Below are 22192 nucleotides of genomic sequence, written 5' to 3'. Positions count from 1 at the left end.
TCAGTACATTGTTCAAAACCATGAGGCTGGTTGGGACACTCACCCACTTAACTCTTAAAGTTTTTAAAATTATACTTATTTATTTATTTAGTAGATGTGCATGCCATTGCACATGTGTGGAAGTAAGAAGGAAAAGTAACCTGCAAGAATTTGTTTTCTATTTCTGGTACATGGGACCCAGGATAGAACTCAGGTCCTCCTGCTTGGCAGTGAGCATTTTTCCCCACTAAACCATCTTATCTCATTATCATCAGCGCTATTACTTGAGTCTTTCCAGCTCCACCCTTTTTATTTTCTAATTAATTTTTTATTATTGCCGTGTGAGCATGTGTGTGTGTGTGTGTGGAGGGGAGTATGTGCGTGTGTGCGTGTGTTTACTCTCATGCATGTGATGGTCAGGAACCAGCTTTTGGGAATCAATTCTTTCCTTCTTGCATGGGTCCTAGAGATTGAGATTAGGGTGTCAACTCTGCACGGCAAGAGCTTTTACCCACTAAGCCATGTTTCTGCCTTCCTCCTTTGTTTGAAAAAAACCTGTTCCTTCTATATCCAGTCTCTAACATCCAACTAATATGCCCCAAGTCAGGAAAAAGTGCCACCGCACAGGACTTCCCAGAGACACCCAGAAGCAGATCACAATTGACTTGAGCAGAGGAGAGAGCAGACTCTGCAGCTCTCACAAGAAAACCCAACTGGAATCACCCTGGTAGATTCGAACATGTGCTATATCTGTACGCAAATTCAGCAACGATTCCTCATGTCTTATGGAATAAACTGCATGGTTCTTAACAGGACAAGGTGCTGGAGGAGACAGTGGTTAGTGACAGCTCTTAAGTTTAGATGCTTAGTGCTCTAAAAAGCGATCTCTGATGATCTAATCAGTTTATTTGTAGCCTGGGCCCTGGATAACTGCCTCACAGTACTGTTCTCTGAAATGCAAACTGCTCCTGATCCCCAGAAAACCACATCTATAAAAGTAACTCAGTAATAAGATGAGATCAATAAAACATTAAGTTATAAGAACGGATACTAACTACACACTGAAATATAGCTATGGCCGGGCGTGATGGTACATTTCTGTAACCCCAACACGGAAGAGGCTAATAAGTCGGGGCAACCGTAAGGATGAGGCTGGTCTGGACTATGTAGCAAGACTGTGAGAGAAATAAAGAAAAGGAGAGGGAGAGAAAGGGAGAGAGAGAGAAAGAGAGAGAGAGAAAGAAAGAGAGAGAGAGAAGGGAGGGGGAGAGGGAGGAGGGGGAGAGAGGGAGGGAGGAAGGGAGGGAGGAAGGGAGAGAGGAAGAAGGAAGAAGAGAAAAAGGAGGGAGCCAATTACAACTTCTTTAAATTAAAAATCTTGGTAGGTTGGAGATCCTGGTATAAATCCTAGAAACTGTTGAAAAGATACATCCCCAAATAATTCCAAGACTCTGAGTTTAGCAATGAAGTCATTTTATTGTCACTAGAATCACCACCTTATCCCTATAAACATTCCTATCACAAACACAGGCGTTAGAATACTATACAAAACTTATAAGCAGAGTCTCTAACACAGTAAAACCCCAGTCACTAAGACCCTTTTGGATGACTGAGTTGTGCACCATCTTGTGCGGTACCCAGTTTCCAAGGCAGCACCCCATGTCTCCAGCATCTTGTGTTGCTCCTCCCCTGTGCTCAGGTTTGGCTGCATATGCCTGAGAGAAGACCATGCAGAAGTGAAGAAGCGATGAGACATCACATTGGAGATCGCTCTGTCAAAGTCACTGAGGCTTCCCTCAGTCATAAAGTGAAAACAGCGTTGGCACAGCAGTGGACTGATTCACCAGCAATAGAGAGCTAGTAAAGAGACACCTTATCACCACCTTGAAGTTCAGAGTACTTAAAGAGAACCTTTGATACTGAAGACAGAGTCCTTTCAAAACAAATTTCTGAAAATATCACCAACAGAGAGAGACTGAGTATTGTGGCTGTAAAGAAGGCGCTGGTGTATTTGCAGCTTTGGTGCGGTGAGGGCAGTGAGAGTGGCAAGGTGGGGAGGGGGTGTCCTGAGATTCTCGGGCCAGCCAATCTAGTTTACCATGTCTCAAACAAGATAGACTGCTCCTGAGAAACAACACTCAAGACAGGCCTCTGGCCTTCACATGCACAATCATGCACACACACGCGCGTGTGCGCGCACAGACACACACACAGAGCATGGGAATCTAGGTGACTCTGCCTTGGGAAGTTTGCCATGGATGGCTTTTATTTTCTTCCTGAGCATGTTAAATTAAAGCAATCTCAGCTCTGCGGTTTTTTTTTTTTTTTTTTTTTTTTTTTTGTGAGAAACGGCACAATTAGTTTTGAAAAGAGAAAGCTTGCTATGGAGATTATTAAACCTAACAGCTAATAGGGGTTGGCTGGTAAGAGCAGAGGACTCAGTACTGGACAGATGGCTCAGGGGCTAAGAGTGCTTGCTGCTCTTGCTGAGGTCTAGAGTTCAGATCTCTCCTCTCACATCAGGTTTCTCACAGTCACGTGCAAACCCAGCTCCAGAGGCATGTGAGGGCATCCACAGAACTGTGCACACATCCTTACACACACACACACACACACACACACACACACACATTTTTAAAAGGCTAAAAAGAATAAAGAACCTAAAAGAAAGCATATAAGCAGCAGTAAGGAGGAGCCACCACCCTTTGGCCTGAGTAGGAATCCTAGGACAAGATCCTGGCCTTGCTGCACGGTGGGCACCAGTAAGGTTCAGATGAGACTTGCCAGGCATCAGAGGAGTTTCTGAGATTTTATGGAACTTGTTGGGAATCTGGCGTGTATGTGTGTGTGTGTGTGTGTGTGTGTGTGTGTGTGCAAGCAAGAGAGAGAGAGAGAGAGAGAGAGAGAGAGGGATGGGTTGGAGATTGGAAGAGGGCAGTGGCCTAGTAAGCAAGCAATAAGCCAAGTTTGAACCTTTATCAGCTCTGTAAGAATTACATATTGTTTCCTTCCAAGTTTATTTGCCAGTCTACTCAGGAATCCCTCTGTGTTTCATGCAATATTTGTAATTGACAAAATGTTTTCAAAATTCTCTGAAGAGTATACCTTCCTATGGCGGTCAGAGGAGTCCGGGAGCCAAGGTGTGTAAAATCCTTTGAGCAGAATCTGCTTCATATTAAATGCCACAGAAGGCTGCTGCTGTGATCTCTTTACAAACGACAGTTGCTGTGTTTGCCCTACATTCCCAGTTTGTTTGTCAGTAAAACCTAGGGTGCTAAATGACTTTGTCAAAGTATGCTGGACTTTTAAATATTACAAGATTTCTCAGGATTGTTGTTTTTATGGAGACCATAACCATTTGCAAAGTCATGAGATTAGTCACCCTGGACTGGCAGGACAAAACACTATTGGCTGGGCAGCTATAAACGATGGGAATTTAAACTCCAGATCTCACAGATATGGAGGCTGGGAAGCCCAGGGTTAAAGTCTGGCCTGGTTCAGTTTTTGGTGAGTGTCTGCTTCCTGTGTATCCTGGCTTTGACCTCGTGTGACACAGAGATGGAGTAGAGAAAAAGCGAGAGGGGAAGAGGGAGGATTTGAGTGAATTATGGCTCTTCTTCCCCCTCCTTCTCAGACACTAATACTGTTGGGGGGGGTGTCAGTCTTATCCAAACCTAATTATATTTGTCAAGCTCCAACTGCTAGCACCATCATATGGAAGGTAAAGACTTCAACATAAACTTCAGGGATATAGCCAATCAGTTCATAGCATCCATCAGCCATGCATCTGAACATGCATTTTCCTAGGTTCTAACTCTAGTTTATCAACGTATTGTACATTTATAATTTTCGAACATTTACAGAAACTGCCTCAGTTTTAATTTTTATCTTACTCTAGTTTTATATTATACATCCATCTATATTCTTTCTAAATTTTTATTTCCTTTACCCAAATAGCTATAGGACTCTTTCTGTACATGCTCTACCCACCCCGGGACCCTTTTATTCAAGAAGTCAGATCCTTGTCGTATGTTACTGGATTCGCTTACATTATCCTTTTCAGATTTTTAAACTGAAAAGATATTTTTTATTTTCATTTGGTATTAGTCCTTATAATCATATGCTGTGATTTTCTGTTGTATAGGCAGAGATTATTTCTATCCTATGTTAACAATACATTTTTATTTTAATAAAACTTAAAATATTCATTTTTCTTTCAAATAAGCTAAGGAATTGAGGGCAGGGGCACTTGGCTTCCTAATGAACAATTTTTATATTTGTTCTGTGGTAACTGGGTTGCCTTGGTAGAAGGATTATCTGCCCTACAATCAGCAGCCCTCCCTTTATACCCCCCTTGCTGCTTTGAACACCCCAAAGGCCACTTGAAAAGGTAGCATAGCAACCACAGCTGTCAGTTGCTCAAACATAACCCTAACACTCCCCTGTTCTGTTTCAGAAGTCTTTCACTTGCCAGAGGGGAGGTGCTCCCCATCACCCAGAACCACAAAAAGGTTGGTGGCTGGCTTCTACAATCCTTCACTTGTGTAAGCCCCTCCCAAGGATGCAAGTATGGTTCTTTTGGAGGATGCATCCTTTGCAGGAAGATGGGGCAGATCTCATTGCTGTATCTTATTTCTCCACACTAGCAAGCTGTTTGGTTTACTTTGCCATTCTGCTGGGAAACATCACCATGATGTGGCAACACGAGGCCCCAGCCCAAGGGAGAACTTCTCTCACGTGGTCTGTTCTTACTTGTTTGATCTTTGTCATTCTAGAGCAGGGGATTTGGTGACGGGAAGAAAGGGTGAGAGGCAGCAGGATGGGAGGATGCTAGCTGCAGCCCTGGAGCAGTAGCACGGGTTACAGTAGAGATGGCAAAGGCAGTGGTGGTGGGTATGGGTGGCAGAGACCATGAGAGCTCTGATGTTCTGAAGACAAGGAATAACGAGTTGACCATTGGAAGAGTTCCAGAGAGCTACCAAAGGGTCTCAGTGACCACAGGGCCATTAGCTGTAAAACCTTCTTTGTCGATGGTTCAGTTTCTGAACAACACAGCACCCATCACTGTAGGACCGAGGGTCCCAAGAGCTGCAAGACCAGAAGGTGCTGCTGGCTCTGTTGTGTCCACGGCTGCTGGAAGTTGGGGAGCATCGTAGCTGCTGAGTGCTAAAACCACTATATTAACCCAGAGCAGTAAGCCTCTAGCCTGAAAATATGTTCAGCTGTAAGTACCTGACTTTGATGAAGGCAGTAGGCCAATAGCTGTGCTCTGTATAAAACTATGGTGGAAAATGGCCACATAAAAAACAAGATATAACCCTATCCTTTGAAAACTGTAATACCTCAGAGACAATAGAAGGTGACAATATCATCAGTGAGCTGGTCAGAGGGTTGACAAGATGGCGTGGCAGCGAAAGATATGCCACTGTGCTTGACAACTTGAATTCCATTCCTGGGATCAACATGGTGGAAGGAAAGAACTCATTCTTGATAGTTCTACTTTGACCTCAACCAGTGCATATTGACCCTCACAGACTTCAACACATAAATAATAAACACATAAATGTAAATTGAAACACGACACAGGCAGAGTATCAGGGTCCTTTGAGAATCAAGGAAGACATAAGTGACTTCAGATGAACTCAAAGTATGAGGAAGATTCAATGAACTTGATCTGCTGATCAATTAAATAATAAAACAAAGTTAAACATTAAATGCTTGAGCCAATAAAAACATCCAGTTGGTGAGATAAGGGCTAAAGGTTCTGGGTAATCATTTACTCCTAAGGGTTAGACAGCTGCACAAAGCCCAGAAACATAATGACCGGAACCAGAACCATGCGCACTGCCTTCCTCAGGTTTGCTTTCAAGTTCTTGCTCTGTTGTTGCTGATTTGGGAATATGGGCCTTCTTCTGTTGAAATTGTAGGAGGCGAGCAAGACTGTCTCTCTTGGGAGATGGTTCTGAAAAGTGAGGCAGGATGCTGCCTTTCCCTGAAACAAATGAGGACCCTGGGAACTCCAGAAGAAGAGGGACGGAAGAAGGGAAGGAGGGAGGGAGGGAAGGAGGAAAGAATATAGGGAGGGAGACAGACAGACAAAAAGATAGAGGGTGGGGGAGGAAAGGGAGAGAAAGGGGGAGGAGAAAAGAGAATATCGGCTGAAGCCACTAGAAATAAATAAACGGGCATCGTAAACTCAGGGTTTACATGTCTGAGGGTTATTGATGCTGGAAAATGGAGCAGAGCACTCATGCATTTAACTTGTATTTGTGAAGTGCATTAATTTGAGGAAACAGCATTAACCAACAGATTGAGGCAATAACAGCTTATGTCTTAAACAATGTTTATACCAGGCTTCAAAGATCAACTTAACCAAAACAGAGTGATCACAGGGAATTACACTGGGAAGTGGAGAACAAAACAAATAACACCCCTTATGGCTTTGGACAGTGGTTCAGAGTAAAGAGCCTAGACCGGAAGAAGTTTTGGGAGTTGTGGATGAGAATGATGCCATGTTTCTCACAAGGAGAAAACATTTAGAGTGGAGACCAGCGCTATTAACCTTGGCATTCTCACTGCAAGCCAACACTCGGGCGGGGTGGGAAGCCTGTTAACGCCAATAGCTCAGAAAGAAACAATATTGCTAAGAAAAATTGCTAAGATCCGCTGACCCACCTGCTTTCCCAGCTCTTTGTAATTTCCCTGCCCTAAAAGGAAATACTTAAGACTGATAAATTTCAAATTTATAGCTCTGCCTTAGCCCACAAGACTGAGGTCTGCTGGGCGGTCTTCCTTTCTGTGTACAGTGTGAAGGAAACCTTCGCCCCACCCCCGTCCCCACAGCTCCATTGGGCATGACTCACTCTTACCCCAAGCCACGTAGAACCTCCAATGGTTACTGTTCTGCCTGTCGCATCTCCACACCCATCTCTTTACCAAGTCTTACTGGCTCATTTCCAAATCATTTGAATGTGGGCTTTTTCATGGCAGGCAGCTCAGCCCAGCCAGCATCGACTCCGCGCCCAGGGTGCGAACAATTGCTGCCCAAGGCTGCTGTTCCCAGACTTTCCGCATGCGTCACATGCCAGTCCCTGGCCAGGCCGGTGGGAGCCTGCATCCTGTGACCACTGCCTGTTGCTTTGACTGCTGCTGCCCCCTTGAATCTCCTTTCTCACTCTGTGCGAGCTACGTCAGACTGCCTTCTGCCTTTCTTTTTTTTTTTTGGTTTTTCGAGACAGGGTTTCTCTGTGGCTTTGGAGCCTGTCCTGGAACTAGCTCTTGTAGACCAGGCTGGTCTCGAACTCACAGAGATCCACCTGCCCTTCTGCCTTTCAAAGCAAGCCGAAGCTACTTGTTTCTTTTGCTGCCATCCTCGCGTGCAGCTGGACTCCCCTTTCAGCTCAGAGATAGCCGCTGGGTACCAGCAGACTAGGTGGTTGGACTAGGCAAAGCAGACGCCCTAGCTGTCACTGTTAGGCCCTCAGTCACTCTCACTCATACTCTCCCGCTCCCTTCCCAGCTACGCCTTTCTTGCTCGCCCCCCCCCCCCATCATATTGCACCCTCTCACTCACCAGGGCATGCGTCCAGGCATCCACACTTCTGGTGAAGTGTGTCTAGAAAGCAGCGAGTGAGAGCCAAGACCTCCAGCCCGTGCTGGAGAAAGCCATGGAAGCAACCCATTCCATTTAGTCCACAAATGTTTACTGAATCCAGAAATGAGCCAGCGGTCATGAGCTCCGAGGCCTTGCTTCCCTGGGAGGGGCTATAAAGCCATAAGATAATGGGGCCCTGAATTCCATCTTCAGTTCAGTGAGTAGCAAAAGTTTCTGGTGAACCCGTCTCCCTAAGGCGTGGCCAAGAGCCAGCACCTCAGTTTAGTTTTTCCAGCAGAATTCTCGGGCTCAACCCACTTGACTCTGCCATTCAGTGTTGGTTTGAACTGAGTTGTTTCTCAGTTCGTTTCTGAAGCCTGATGCAGCCTGGCAGGTCTAACAGCAGACGGTGGGAGTCAGGATCCTGTCTGTGACCCCTCACTTTGAGCTGTAGTAGTGACCTGCCTGGACATTAGGTGACCTTTGTAGCGACTCCGAAACACAGGATCATCCTGAAGGCAGCACACGCGACACATCTTTAATATGAACAGATTTCATATTCCCTAGATGGCAGGTGAAGAATGGCTTCACCTCACGAGAAACTTCATCCACCCTTACTTTCCTTTATATCAGTTTGGCCCTTCAACTTCTGTGTTCATTATCAGGTGGTGAGAAGCCATTTTAGACTCCATGTAACCCCAGTCTCATAGGTCATAGGCTTGATACAACAGAGAGCTGAACTTCCAGACTTTATATAATGAAACATCTCAATTCCAGGCTGGACCCTGGAGAGAAGGGGCTGTTTAGATAGCGATAGCCCCCCATTCCCTTCCTTAGTCAGCCACTCCCCTCTCCTCTCATCTTAGCTAAAGCTTCTAACCCTTCCAGGGCTGGACTGGGGCTACGGAGGCCAATATGAGGAGGGATGCCTTTTGACCGGTGCCTAGCCCACGCTGCATCCTTAGAATGCCTCACTGGGGACTTCAGGGGTCCTTCTCCTGTCAGGCGTGACTCAAACCTTTTGGTCCTTTCCTCAGCTGTTGAGCATCTGTTAGTCCACTTCTGTGGTCACAGAACAGCTTCTATGCAGGGCTCGTGGGCAGGGTTTAGAAAGCTGGGACTTTGACTTCTCCCAAGTTATCTACATCTGGTTGGCCTGGAATGTGGGGCTCTGTGCCCTGGCATTTTTGCACCTGCTACTGTGAAGACACCTCAGGCATTTAGTGTGGAGTGGGCTTTCTCCTCTACTCAACGGATACCCACAGTCACAGCTTATGTGCTCTGAACGGAAAGACATGAACTCACCAGTTCCCTTCTCTCTGCCTTTTGGCCTCCACTCTTCCCCACAACAAGCTCAATTGTAACCCTATAAATGCATCTCTTTCTCTTTCATAACATCCAGGTGGCTAAGCTGTTCTGTTTGTTCATCACAGTTGGTTTGTGCCCCTGAGCTTGGTTCAGTAACATCTTCCTCTGAGCCCTCTGAGATGGTCTCTTCCAAGTTCAGGTAGGGCTCATTATTTAGGATTATTACACACATAGAAAGACACGAAGATCCATGCACATACATATACACACGAGAATACTGTCAGCAAGAACAATTTGTGCATCCTGCAGGTTGCAATTACAGTTTTTTTGTGGGTAAATATTTGTTGCTGTTGCTTTAAAATTTTATTCATTTACATTTATGTTTTATTTGTGTGTGTGAGCACATGCATGTGTGCACACACTATATAACCTGTGTATAGAACATGAGGAAACCGAAAGAGAGCTGTGCTGACCAGAAACCTGCTGGATTAGCAGGTGGTTGTGAGCCTCCTTGAATTCAGGGGCTCTTCTGAAAGAGTAGCAAGTGCTTTAACCACTGAGCTATCACTCCAGACCCTTTCCAATTTGTTTTTAATCACATCAATATTTCACAAACACTGATTAGACACCAGAGATGAAATGAAATTCCTGTGTGACCATTTTGACCTTTCTTGCTCCCCCTACGGAGAGGACAAAACCTATTAGACGAACGGATCTTAATTCTTCTTTCATAACTTTTAGATCTCTTATTCACACATAAAGTATGTGAGGTGTGACTTCGTGTGAGTTTGTGTTATTTAAATTTAGTTTTCTACAACCTGCTTTTCACCCAACAACTTTACTTGTTCTCTCGTTTTTTAAATTGGTTTTTCGATAACGTTGCACAATATGTACTTAGCACATCGAGTCCTCAGATCTACTACCCACTTCTCTCCACCCAAATTTGTATCTTCTTTCTCCCTTCCCAGCAGTTATCAATTGATCATAGCTCCTCAGCTAGGGGTGGGACTTTGTGCACACCTCCCCTCTCCGTGCTGGGGTTTAGTCTGGCAGAGCTTGCTCAGGCCCTGTGCATGCTGTCACGACCACTGTGAGTCCATATGTGCCCCTTCCTGCTGTGTCTGGAAAACACTGCATTATTTTCTTGTTGTCATCTATCCCTCTGGCTCTTGAAACCTTTCCACTTCCTTTTCCATGTTAATCCCTGAGTTTGTGAGGAGGGGGAATGATGTGTGTATGCGTGTCTGAGTGCATGCATGTGTGTGTGTGTGTGTGTGTGTGCTTCATTCAGGGCCAAACATTCTCCAGTCTCTTATTTTCCACATCTTGACAAATTTTGTATCTCTCTTGCTGTAAAAAGAAGTTTTTTGATTAGGGTTATAAGATGTATTAATTTATTGCATTAATATATTATATATTAATATATTTTATATGTAATTATATATTAAATATATTAATTTATATCTATTAATATATTAATCCATTAGGAGTTGGTTTAATAATGTGCCCATTCAACAGAATGATAACAGTAGGATCAGTTGGATATATGACCTACCTAGCCACAAGTTCTTGGCCAGTTAATGGTGCCAGGCCTGAATTTCTTCTTGTGGAGTGTGCCTAAATACAAGCAGAAAGTGGTTGGTTACACTCATGATCTTTATGCCACTTTCGTGTGGTGATTTGCATAAGAAGACCCCATAGTTCCAAGCATTTCAATTCTTGATCCCCAGTTGGTGGCACTGTTGGGTAGTGAGTGCTATGCCCCAAGTGGCTTGGTTTTGCAACTGACTCGGGACAGTGAGGGAACAAAAAAAATGACAGACACACATACAGAAAAGCTAAGATCAAGTAGGGTGTGTGTACTCTGAAGGAGTTGCACCTACTTCTTCTGCAACTCAGAACCTTAGCGTCTTCTCATGTACAACACAAGGAGAAGTTAGCTAGTCTTGGTAGGAGGTCTTTGTAAGTGAGCACCCTGAGGCTCTAGACATCCAGGAGGAGGGAGCTGCAGTCGCTAGCTAGTTTTTGTATCCATATGATCAATTGTCTATAAACACTGGTACTAGGACCAGAAGAAGAAGGCTTTGCCAATTTCAAGCCTCTCCCACATGCAGAAAGGATTTGCCATCTCCCATGGGTTTGAAGCCTTGGTCCTTGTATGTCTGTGCCCATGTCAATAATACAGATCCATCCTGGACTTCATTCATTCAGGGCTTCCTCTGCTTCCTAGAGGGTAGGTTTGGAGGAAGGATGTTACTGGGGGCAAGACTTCAGGTTTCCAGATCATGTTCTATTCCCAGCGTGTAGTCTCTGCCTGGTCCCTGCAGTTGAAGATGAGAGCCCTCAGCCACCTGCTTCTGCTGCCTTGCCTCACTCCACTATCGTGGATTCTGTTCTCTAAAATTATACGCTCACACACTTTCCTCATCAGTTCCCGTGGTCATGATGCTTCATCACAACAAATAGAAAATTAATTGACATAGCATGTCTTTCCTGGCCAGTGGTTTCCTGCTGAGTAAGGCTGACAATCAGCTTTCTCCTCTGGCAGTGTGTATAGACCCTTCCAGCACTCAGAAACCCAAATCAGGCCTTTTGCAAGATGGAACCACTAAGCGGTCTCTCTGGCCCCTCTTTAATCACTTCAAGCATCCTTATGTAACATTATAAGGATCGTATATTTGGGGAAGTTTCCATCTGTCTTCAATGGCTTACGTCTGAGGACTTGGCTTAGATGGGCTGCTTCTCTGGATGCTTATCATTTTGAACCTCAAGCTCATAGTAAGTGGAACTTCACCGGTAGTGAGTGGTTGTAATCTGTGTATATCAAAAGAACAAGCTACAAGCCTTGAGTTTTCATTAGGGACTTAGTTCTCAGACAATATAGTATGAATTCTAATCCCCAGTTTGCCAGGAATTTTTAGAGTCCCTGTTTTTAAACCAGCGGCTGGGGAAAGGGCAGAGATTCTTCAAGTTTGGGGTCTCTGCAACTTCTAGATATGTGTTAGGATCTTCCTCATAATCTCATTCCTGACATGGACCTGGCTTCATCCTTCATAGTGACTGGGCCACACTCCTGCACCCCTGATGGACCCTGCCTCTATGCCCCATCCCTATGTCACAGAAGAATTAGTGCATGACTCTAAGCTTTCATTGTATCCATGGAGGTAGCTCTTTCTCCCTTTGGAACCCTGTGCCTCAAAGAACAACTGTTTGCCATATTTTACCTAACCTAAGCATTTTTAAGGGACAGTTTCCACCACCCCAGAAAATTTAATCCATTGAAATCTTCCAGATAAAGTTTCAAATAAGTGTTTAAATTTTCATGTACAGGTGTTACAAATACCAGCTTAAGAACAGGGAGCAAACGGATGTAGAAAGAATCTTATATTGATCTAAACAATCCAGGATAGATTTCCCATTTCAGAGATACAGCTAGTAAGACTTGGGGTAAATATATCTTTTCCAAGGTCTCACATTGTTAATGACAGCCAAGGATGGGGACCACATCATTTAAGATATAGGATGCTTTCCTGTCTGTGTTTGCTCTTACATTCTTTTATTTCAGTAAGTAGATGCTGAACCTTAGGAAGAGAGAGAAAAAATGTCTACTGGAGCAGACATCAAGGAGAGAGTGGGAGATAGTTCCCATGACAGCAATTCAAACATGACCCAAGAACAATTCTTCAAGAAAGGTAAAAATCACACACAAAGAACTGAGGTTATGAGGGAAATAGGATCTAGGCACCCCAATTTCCTCCTTCTTGATAGATAGCATTTTTCTCACTAGTGACCAATAGATCTAAATAGTGATAAAGCATTTTTACTCCTAATTATTTAATTTCTCATAGGTAATCTCAAAGGCATACAGAACAGATAAGAAAATGATGTAGGTGGGTCTTCTATCTATCTGTTGTTTCATTGGTTAATTAATAAAGAAAACTGCTTGGCCTGATAGGTCAGAACATAGGTAGGCGGGGAAGACAGAACAGAATGCTGGGAGGAAGAAGGCAGTGAGGCAGTCGCCATGATTCTCCAACCTGAGAAGGACGTAGGCTAGAATCTTTCCCGTATTCTTTTAAACACTGCTTGGCCCATTAGTTTCAGCCTCTTATTGGCTAACTCTCATATTTTGCTTAACCCATTTCTAATAATCTGTGTAGCACCACGAGGTGGTAGCTTATCAGGCCCTGGAAACCTTATCTCTGAGGCTGGCTCTGCTTCCAAAGGAACTAGCTCTCCATCTCAGGAGAATGGAGACTCTGCAGAACAAACTGTACCCCTATATTCCTGAGAACCAAACAAACATCAGTCTTTTGCCTCCCCCAGACCTAGAAACTGTAAGAAGAAGGCAGCTGACTGCACGACCTCTGTCCCTTTTTGTCCTAGGTTTTTGTTCACTGCGGCATGGCCTGGCCTTCATCTTGCAGCTCTGTAATTTTTCGATCTATACCCAACAAATGAACTTGAGCATTGCCATAACAGCTATGGTGAACACCACAGCAGCAACCAGCCAGCCCAACGCTTCCACTGAAAGACCCCTCACTGACTCACAGGACTTCTGGAATGAAACAGTACAGGAATCTATGGTACTGATATATTTTGTGAGAGTCTCAACTATTTCTTTGATTCAAGGGCCATCTTATGAGAAATGAAATTTCTTTAGTATGAGACCATAAAGATTACCTGAGGGGATTTTTATCTCTATGTAATGTCTATAAGTGAAAACTTGGCTAAGTCAGAATAAATCATGGTTCCTCATTCAGTAAAAATAAATTCTTCTTCTATACGGATGAAAATCAACCACAACCAGGCTCATAGATTATGTGCCCTCTCTTCCACATAATGCTCAGTATCTCAGCTATGACGTTTCTTTCTTCATGAGCTTTTCCTGCTGTCTCTATCTATCTATTATTCATAATATATGTATCTATTATAATATATAAAATATAGTAGTTCATATAGATCCTATATGAAGATGAATATTATATGTATTTGCCTTTCTGAGACAGAGACTTTCTGTGTTTGTCTTCAAACTCCTTATCCTCCTGCTTCAGCCTCCAAAGTACTTGGATTCCAGGAAAGTACCAGCATGGACTCCTATAATTTTGTTTGTTTGTTTGTTTTTGTTTTTTGAGACAAGGTTTCTCTGTGTAGCCTTGATGCCTATCCTGGAACTAGCTCTTGTAGATCAGGCTGGCCTCGAACTCACAGAGATCCACCTGCCTCTGCCTCCCAAGTGCTGGGATTAAAGGCGTGTGTCACCACTGCCCTACTGTGACTCCTATATTTTAATTGGTCAGTTAATCATGTCAGGGTGATAGAAAAGAATATACTATGCATATACTTAGGTTTTTTTCTTTATGAAACTGGTGAATTGGAAGAATTGAGCAGTGTTGAAATGAACTGCACATTGCTTTCTGTGTCTCAAGTCTTACAGTGAATAGTCAAACAGCTGAGCCAGATGTGAAGCACAGCTGTAATCTAGTGACTTTGGAGGTTGGAGCAGAAGGACTAAGAGATCAAGATCATCCTGGGCTGGCAAGAACCTATCTCAGACCAAAATGAAATGAAACAAGTCACGTATGCAGCCAAACAATGGATTTTTCTTGTCGCCTAGGCCCCGGTGTATGACTGGACTCCAGAGATCCAGGGTATCCTCCTCAGCTCCCTGAGTTACGGGTCATTCTTAGCTCCGATCCCCACTGGCTATGTGGCTGGAGTATTTGGAGCCAAGTATGTGGTTGGAGCAGGTTTGTTAATTTCTTCAGTGCTGACTCTCTTCATTCCACTGGCGGCTGATACTGGAGTAGCCTTGCTCATTGTCCTTCGGGTCATCCAAGGCATCGCTCAGGTATCAAGATCTTTACCAAGCATAACTGGCAAATATCTATGTTCTAGAATGATCTCATATCTCTAAGAATGAACAATTTCCCCCAGGTTATGGTATTAACAGGTCAGTACTCAATATGGGTCAAATGGGCTCCGCCATTGGAAAGGAGTCAACTCACCACCATTGCTGGATCAGGTAACTGGTATCTGAATCTCATTTTGTATGCACTGTCCAAGAGTACTCAGCAAGGGACTACTAAGAGAACAAAAACCTTGTATCCTAGTCACCCTGTCTTCATAATCCTTGCTTTGAAAAACTAGATCATCTTTTTTGATCAGAATAGCATATTACCAATGCAGCAAACATTCTTGGATTTTATATACATTAATTGTTTTTACCCTCATAAGAACCTTATAAATCAGTTAAGTAGTATGTACACAGTGTAAAAAATAATCTAAGACACAAGTAGACTGATAAGTGTCTGAGATCATATGGCTCCTGAGGGAAGGAGCAGGGTTTGTATTGTTGTAGTCTTGATTGAAGTTCAACCCTCATTCACCATCACTCAACTCTGTAGGAAGTGTATGGATTCCCAAGACCAGGTCTCATCTACATACCCTTGTATCTTTTCCTCAGGGGCAATGCTTGGGACCTTCCTTGTCCTCATTGCTGGTGGTCTTCTTTGCCAGACCCTCGGATGGCCTTATATCTTCTACATCTTTGGTGAGTTTGTACATTTTTAAAATCTCAGAATGTTTCTCTATGACAATGAATGCTGGGTATCTAGGATGAATGTATCTTTGGTTATCTAAATTCGAACAGATAGCATTTATGTAAAGTTGGTGATGTTCAAAATTAGTCATGGTGCAAATCTTGCTGATTTCTAAAAGAGCATCTAGATTTTAGTATTCTGGGGGCTGGAGAGATGGCTTAGCAGATAGGAGTATTTGTTTCTCTTGCAGAGGAACCAGGATCAGTTCAAAGCACCCACAAGATAGCCCATAACCTTGTGTAACTCCAATTCTAGGGATCCCATACCCTCTTCTGACCTCCACAGATGCACAAACACATATGCAGACAAAACGCTCATACATATAAAACAAAACAAGTAAATTTCAAAAAACAAACTAGTATGAATTTAATAGTTTGGCTATATAGTTGAATAACCTTATGACTTTAGGACATCAACATTGTTATTGTTTTTAAACACTTGGAGGTGGGGGACCAGTTCCAGGAGGGGCAGCAGCAGGATACCTGAGGCCTTGGCAAGGCAGCGGCAGGTCTCCAGAGGCCTCCAGAGGTTCCTTTGATGTGTGCAAGACCAAGGTGGGTGAGAGACAGAAAGATATGCCATGCAGAGAGAGAGTTTGGGTACAGTGTTTATTTTGCGGGTTATGGAGAGGAAAGGGAAGCTGGAAAGGGAGAAGGGGGAAAAGGCAGAGAGAAAGAGAGGAAAGGGTGATAAAGAGGGATAGAGAGAGAAGGAAGGGGGAGTGAGGCAGTAGTTACTTCTTCAGAAAAGGGACGGAGAGAGAGAGAGGGAGTGAGCAAGCTAGAGAGGAGGCAGGGGATCTGCTTGCGTGCTGGGGGAATGGAGGGTTGGGAGTGGTTGGAGCTTATCTGCCACTCAGCAGTGATGATAGTGACTTCTCCAATACTGTGATAAAGAATGTATTAGATTGATGGTGATTAACTTCATTCTACATGTAGAAATGGTCTAAGTAATCAGTTGCACATAAAACAGGAAAGGTAAATGAAAGGCAGGAAAAGGCTCAGTGGAGAAGCTAACCTTGCAGTCCAGCAGGAGGAGCACCAGCTGGTGCTCAGTTGTGAGGGCACGTGCACTGAGAGCTTGTGTGCATCTTCAGTGTAACACGTGTGTGCTTCAAAGCCTCTGGGAACGCAGCGGTTGGAAGCAGCTGTGGTTCTTCCTGGAGTCCCATGGAGCAGCTGGTGGCCTCTATTCTTTTTCTCTCATTTGTGGATCATGGAGTCACTGGAGCGCCTTACTCCCTAGAGGACAGGGAAGAAAGGCAGCATCTCCTGACGCCTCCGCTGACAGCTGCTTAGGGCTTAGGCAAAAGCTTCCATGAACAAGACCTAAGTCAAGTGGTGGTGAAGCGCCCTCCATGACAGAGCCATTCAGGATTGCAGTGTTGGGGATGAGGGTTAAGTACCTGCACTAGTTATTCTATCGGTCACAGAAATCATTGAACTGAAGGAAAACGCCAGCACAGTGCTGATGGGCTCTTCTATCACAGGTGGCATTGGCTGTGCCTGTTGCCTGATCTGGTTTCCTCTAGTATATGATGACCCACAGAATCACCCCTTTATCAGCGCTGCTGAGAAGAGATACATTGGGTGTTCACTGGCTCACGAGGTACATTGAGGAATCTCCCTGTCACTTTCTCTATCCCTGGGCATCTCAGAGGTAGAGCAGGGGTGCTCCTATCTCACGATGGAGGGGGTAATCACATGTGTTTTCTTTTAGGATTGCTCACCAGGCTGGTCTCTTCCCATTAAAGCCATGGTCAAATCTCTCCCACTTTGGGCTATTGTAGTTTCTTACTTCTGCCAATATTGGCTGTTATCCACAATGATGGCATACACACCCACGTATATCGGCTCTGTACTTCAAGCAAACCTCAGAGACGTGAGTATAAAGAAGGTGTACCCGGTTACTGTGTTTCTCTCTGTGATCTCACCCATGGCCACAGGATGAGGAATTTAGGCCAGGACCCCTCATAGGAAATGCAGCCAGGTAACTTGGATTCACACTGACCTCAGTGTGGTTCACTGCTTACTTGAGCAGAGATGTGGCTCCAAATCAGGTCATGGTGTCATATTTTTAAAAGTTCTATGCAAAAAATTCTATACTTAATGAAGTCAGCATTTATAAACAAGATTTTTTCTATTGGCAGCATAAAAATTTTAAAAGGATTAATAAATTCTGTTGTAAATCAGATGTTATTAGACTTATTTTCCTTTCTTTCCCTCCTTTCTTTCTTTCTTTCTTTCTTTCTTTCTTTCTTTCTTTCTTTCTTTCTTTTTCTTTTTCCCCCCAAGATAGAGATTCACTAAGTATTCTAGGTTAGCATGGAATTTGCTATGTAGCTGGCCTCCAAATTCAGGTCTTCTTATTTCTACCTACTCACTGTAGGATTACAGGCATATACCATCAAGCCTAGCTCAAAAGCTTTAAAATAACTATTTCTAAGTGATCTTTATATACGAAGAGAGCGCTTATCATTTTATTAAAATTATCGAAACCAGGTGTGGTAGTGCTTGCCTTTAATCCCAGCACTTGGGAGGCAGAGGCTGTAAGATGTGTGTGAGTTTGAGCCAGCCTGCTCTACATAGCGAATCCTGGGTCAGTGAGGACTACATAGTGAGACCTTCTGTCAAAAAAAAAAAAATCAAGAAGATTGAGTTATGTGCGCATTTCACCTCCATAACTAACGTTAAGTTACAATTCTAGTAGCAAAGAATTTAATTTACACTGGAAGCAATGTGTGTAAAATGCAAAGCCACAGACCCGGGCCATCCCTTCAGGATCAGTCGGGGCCACAGTGGGGAAGTGCTACCGCTGCTTGTACTTACTGTCTCCAATCTCCAGAGCGGAATCTTGTCGGCCCTGCCATTCGTGTTTGGCTGTGTCTGCATTATCCTGGGGGGACTACTGGCAGATTTTCTCCTCTCCAGGAAAATCCTCCGACTCGTGACAATCAGGAAGCTCTTCACTGCAATAGGTAAGGACCAAGCTGGATGCTCGGCGACTGTGGGAGCTCTGGAGCCTCTTTTTTATGGCTTTTGTTCTGCTGCAGGGGTCCTTGTCTCATCTGGGATCCTCGTGCCCCTGCCTTGGGTCAGCTCTAGCCGCAGCACCACAATGGCCTTCTTGGTTCTGTCGTCTGTCTTCTGCAGCCTCTGTGACTCAGGGGCCCTCATAAACTTCTTAGATATTGCTCCAAGGTAGGGACCCTTTTGCCTCATCCTCATAGAATCTCAGTTCAAGTCCAGGAACCCTAGCTACCCTTGCTCTGATGCAAAGGTAAAAAATAGTGTATGCATCAGGTCACAGGGACAGTAATATCAGCGCTACGTCTCTGCAGTTCCTGGAAGGGACTCTGGGCTAGTGGGCCATTGTGAATGCTGCCTTTCCTAGCTGAAGCAAGAGCAGTCTGTGGCCATGCGGACATCTCGCCTGTAAGTCTCTGCTGAAGAATGCAGCAGGTCCATTGGATTGGTTCTTGAAAGTTCTCAAGAGATCCCATCATGGAGGCCCAAGTGGAGCTTAAATAAAGGGGGAAGGGGGTTGAGAGAAATGGCTCAGTTGGTAAATACTTGCCAGGCAAGCATGTGGACTTGAGTTTCATCCCCAGAACTCATGCTGCGAAAAATTAAAATAAAACAAACTAAAATAAAACAAGGCAGGTATGTGTACTTGCAATCTCAGTGCTGGGAAGCTGGCAAGAGGTACTGATCCCTGTGGCTTGCCTGCAGCTGGCCTAGCCTACTGGGCAATTTCTATGCTAATGAGAGACAATATTCTGAAAGAAATATGGTCAACAACTGAAGAATGATATCCAAGGTCATCTTCTGGCCTCCACTTGTAGCCCACATATGTACATGCATACCAGCATACATGTGAACACATATACACCTCCAAAAATAAAGGGACAAGACATAGAACCAAAGGAAAGAATCATTATCTCTGGTGTGAGTCATGCTAGAGAGAACTGAGACCAGACATAAAGCTCCCGGGGTCTAATCCAGGCAACAGGACATGTTTCATCTTTACACAATGGGCCCCTGAGCCATGTAGGAGAAAGGCTGGTCTAGAGAACAGCCATATCATCCCATGAAGGTCTTGGACACAGAAGGAAGAGACATTTTATCCTGAAGCAGGTCTACAAGATTGGGCTCAATAGCAAGAACCAAGAAGTTGGCATGTTAGCATAGACTACCCCTGAAAGGCTGAGCCTGTAGCATAGGAGTATACGGATCATTAGTTAGCATATGGTGTTCAAGTTTAATATGCACCACCCTAAACCTCCCCAGAGATAAGCATAGAGATAGGACAGCAAATGCAAACCTTTGCTTACCTGAGACTTCCCCCTTCCCAGGTACGCTGGCTTTCTCAAAGGACTACTACAAATCTTTTCATATATAGCGGGAGCCGTAGCTCCTACTGCTGCTGGATTTTTTATTGGTCAGGTAAGATTAAACATTGTAAGAAATATCAGTAAGAGAAACTGAATAGCAGTAGTTAGTAGAAATCAGTCTAAGGTGCTGGTAGTTCCTCAGTGAGGAAGAATTCAAAGTGCATGCGTCTGGAGCCCTTAATAAGCCTTCATTCCCAGCTCAGCTTATGAAGGGAAACTCCATATTCTGTGGGTATGGTGTGTGTGAGAATGCTCAGGCTGAGGGCTATGGTTTGTGAATTCTTACAGGATCAGCCTCTCATGTTAAAGTCCTATATCCAGTAATATTCATAGCGTTTCTCCTACAGTACTGTATGATCATTCAGCGTAGTTTGCCTCAAACTGAAGGCTCTCAGGATTTTGGGGAGGTTTTCAGTGTTAACATCTTGAATGCTCTGGGAAACCCAGGATGAGGTGGTTTTCTGTCTAGGAAGTTAACAAGTCTTTGGAAATTGATGAACAAGATGTTTAATGAATGGCAGAGGGGAAAGCTCCCTGCACCTCACACCTGTGCTCCTGAGTGTTCATTAAACACCTTGCTCATCAGTCAGAGCAGAAGCACCCAGGACCAGTGCTTCTGGGATGCTGGTTTTCATTCTGAAGCCTCCATCCCAGAGTTGTGTTGAAGGAGGCCACTTGTTTGTTTCCCAGCCGCCCGGCAGCTCAGACCAGAAATAATCACACAGAAACTATATTATTTAAATCACTGCTTGGCCCATTAGCTCTAGCTTCTTATTGGCTAACTCTTACATATAAATTTAACCCATCTCCATTAATCTGGGTAGCGCCACATGGCTGTGGCTTCTGGCATCTGTCTCTGATGGGGCTAAATGGCTTCTCTCCTGACTCCTCCTTCTCTCTCCCAGCATTCAGTTTAGTTTTCCCCGTATACCTCTATTCCCTGCATAGGCCCAAGACAGTTTTCTTTATTCAGTAATGGTAATTACAGCATACAGAGGGGAATCCCACATCAGAGTTGCATTTTTACATCATTAAAATAAGCATAGCTATGCGGTGAGTGCTTGTAATCCCAGCACTTGGGAGGCCAGTTTGGCCTACATTGTCAGACCCTGTTTTACAAACAAATCCCTAAAAGAAGAAAAAAGTAAGAATAAATATATAATTAAACCTGATAACTTGAACATTACCTAAGAATTATATAGACATACATTTCACATGGAAAAGGATGTCTGTGAAATTTATGAAAATCTCACTTCTAAGCTTCCCGTGACTTTCTATTAATAGCTCAGGAAAAGACAGGAGATTAGCAAAGAATGGACTTTATCAAGTCCCCTTTTGCCTCGAAGCTTTCTAGTCTCTGAAAACACACTATTAGGGATTGGTTAAAATGAAAATTCTCTTATAGACCTTCTTTCTCTTGCCACTTGACTGACTGATTAGTTCATTCATTTAGTCATTCATTCATTGATTTGAAAAACTATTAAATGTTAGTGTGTATTATGTCCATGGTTTTAACAAACAAACACACAAAAGTGTCCTAACCCTATCCCATTAAATCTACACTGAAAAACAATTGACAGAAAACTGAAGTAAATTGGTTTACCACAGATTGGTGGTAAGTGCTGAGAGAAGCGGAGAGTAGGAAACAAGACCAATTTATCAATGTGACCAAAGACAGAATCTTTGAAAAGATGATTTTAAGCAAGTACTGGAAAGAAATAAGGGAGTGAGTCAAAAGAGTGTCTGATGGGAAATGCTTTCTAGCTGAGGGAAGAGGGGACTGATGGCCTAATGTTAGGCACGCAGCAGTATATTCCAGGAGCAAGATGGGCGTCGTGGAGGTTGGGTTGAGTTAGGAGAAGGAGCATCAAACCATAGCACCCCAACTTTTCTGAACCAGGGGTACAAGAAGTAGGCCACCATTGCTAACAAGTAGTTTCCCACCTCCAGGATCCAGAGCTTGGCTGGAGAAATGTCTTCTTACTGGCAGCTGCTATTGATGTTGTAGGCCTGCTCTTCTACCTCGTCTTCGGCCAAGCAGAGGTCCAGGACTGGGCTAAGGAGCAGACCCATCTCTGAGAAGAGTGAACAATGTGTGAGATCCTGATACTTCCCTTCAAAGATCTGCTTTTGTGCCTGCTTGGCTGCTAAAGACATCTAACCAAAAGGGGCTTTGTTCCAGGGTCATCTCAGAGACCCTGGCTAGATGATACTAAAGGCATTTCCCCCCACAACTGGAGGTCCTGCAAGGGAAGGGAACGATTGGTTGTTTATAACTGTATGCTCCTGGAAGCACAGGTGTGTCCAACTTTCTGT

The 22192-nt window shown here is 44.0% G+C and overlaps 1 protein-coding gene across 1 annotated transcript; it reads left to right on the top strand.

Annotated features, from left to right (window-relative positions):
- The first annotated feature begins 12482 nt into the window (after positions 1-12482).
- On the top strand, positions 12483-21955 carry Slc17a4 (solute carrier family 17 member 4). Its single transcript, XM_057788056.1, has 11 exons — positions 12483-12573; positions 13268-13467; positions 14499-14732; positions 14819-14906; positions 15348-15434; positions 16973-17091; positions 17203-17364; positions 18328-18460; positions 18536-18683; positions 19838-19928; positions 21827-21955. The coding sequence occupies exons 1-11, from the start codon at positions 12483-12485 to the stop codon at positions 21953-21955; spliced, it is 1482 nt and encodes a 493-aa protein (XP_057644039.1).
- Positions 21956-22192: the final 237 nt, after the last annotated feature.

The sequence above is a fragment of the Chionomys nivalis genome, chromosome 13 (genome assembly GCF_950005125.1).
Source record: "Chionomys nivalis chromosome 13, mChiNiv1.1, whole genome shotgun sequence".
Classification (NCBI taxonomy): domain Eukaryota; kingdom Metazoa; phylum Chordata; class Mammalia; order Rodentia; family Cricetidae; genus Chionomys; species Chionomys nivalis.
The sequence above is the reverse complement of the archived record's forward strand: the minus strand, read 5'-3'. Positions and strand labels throughout refer to the sequence as shown.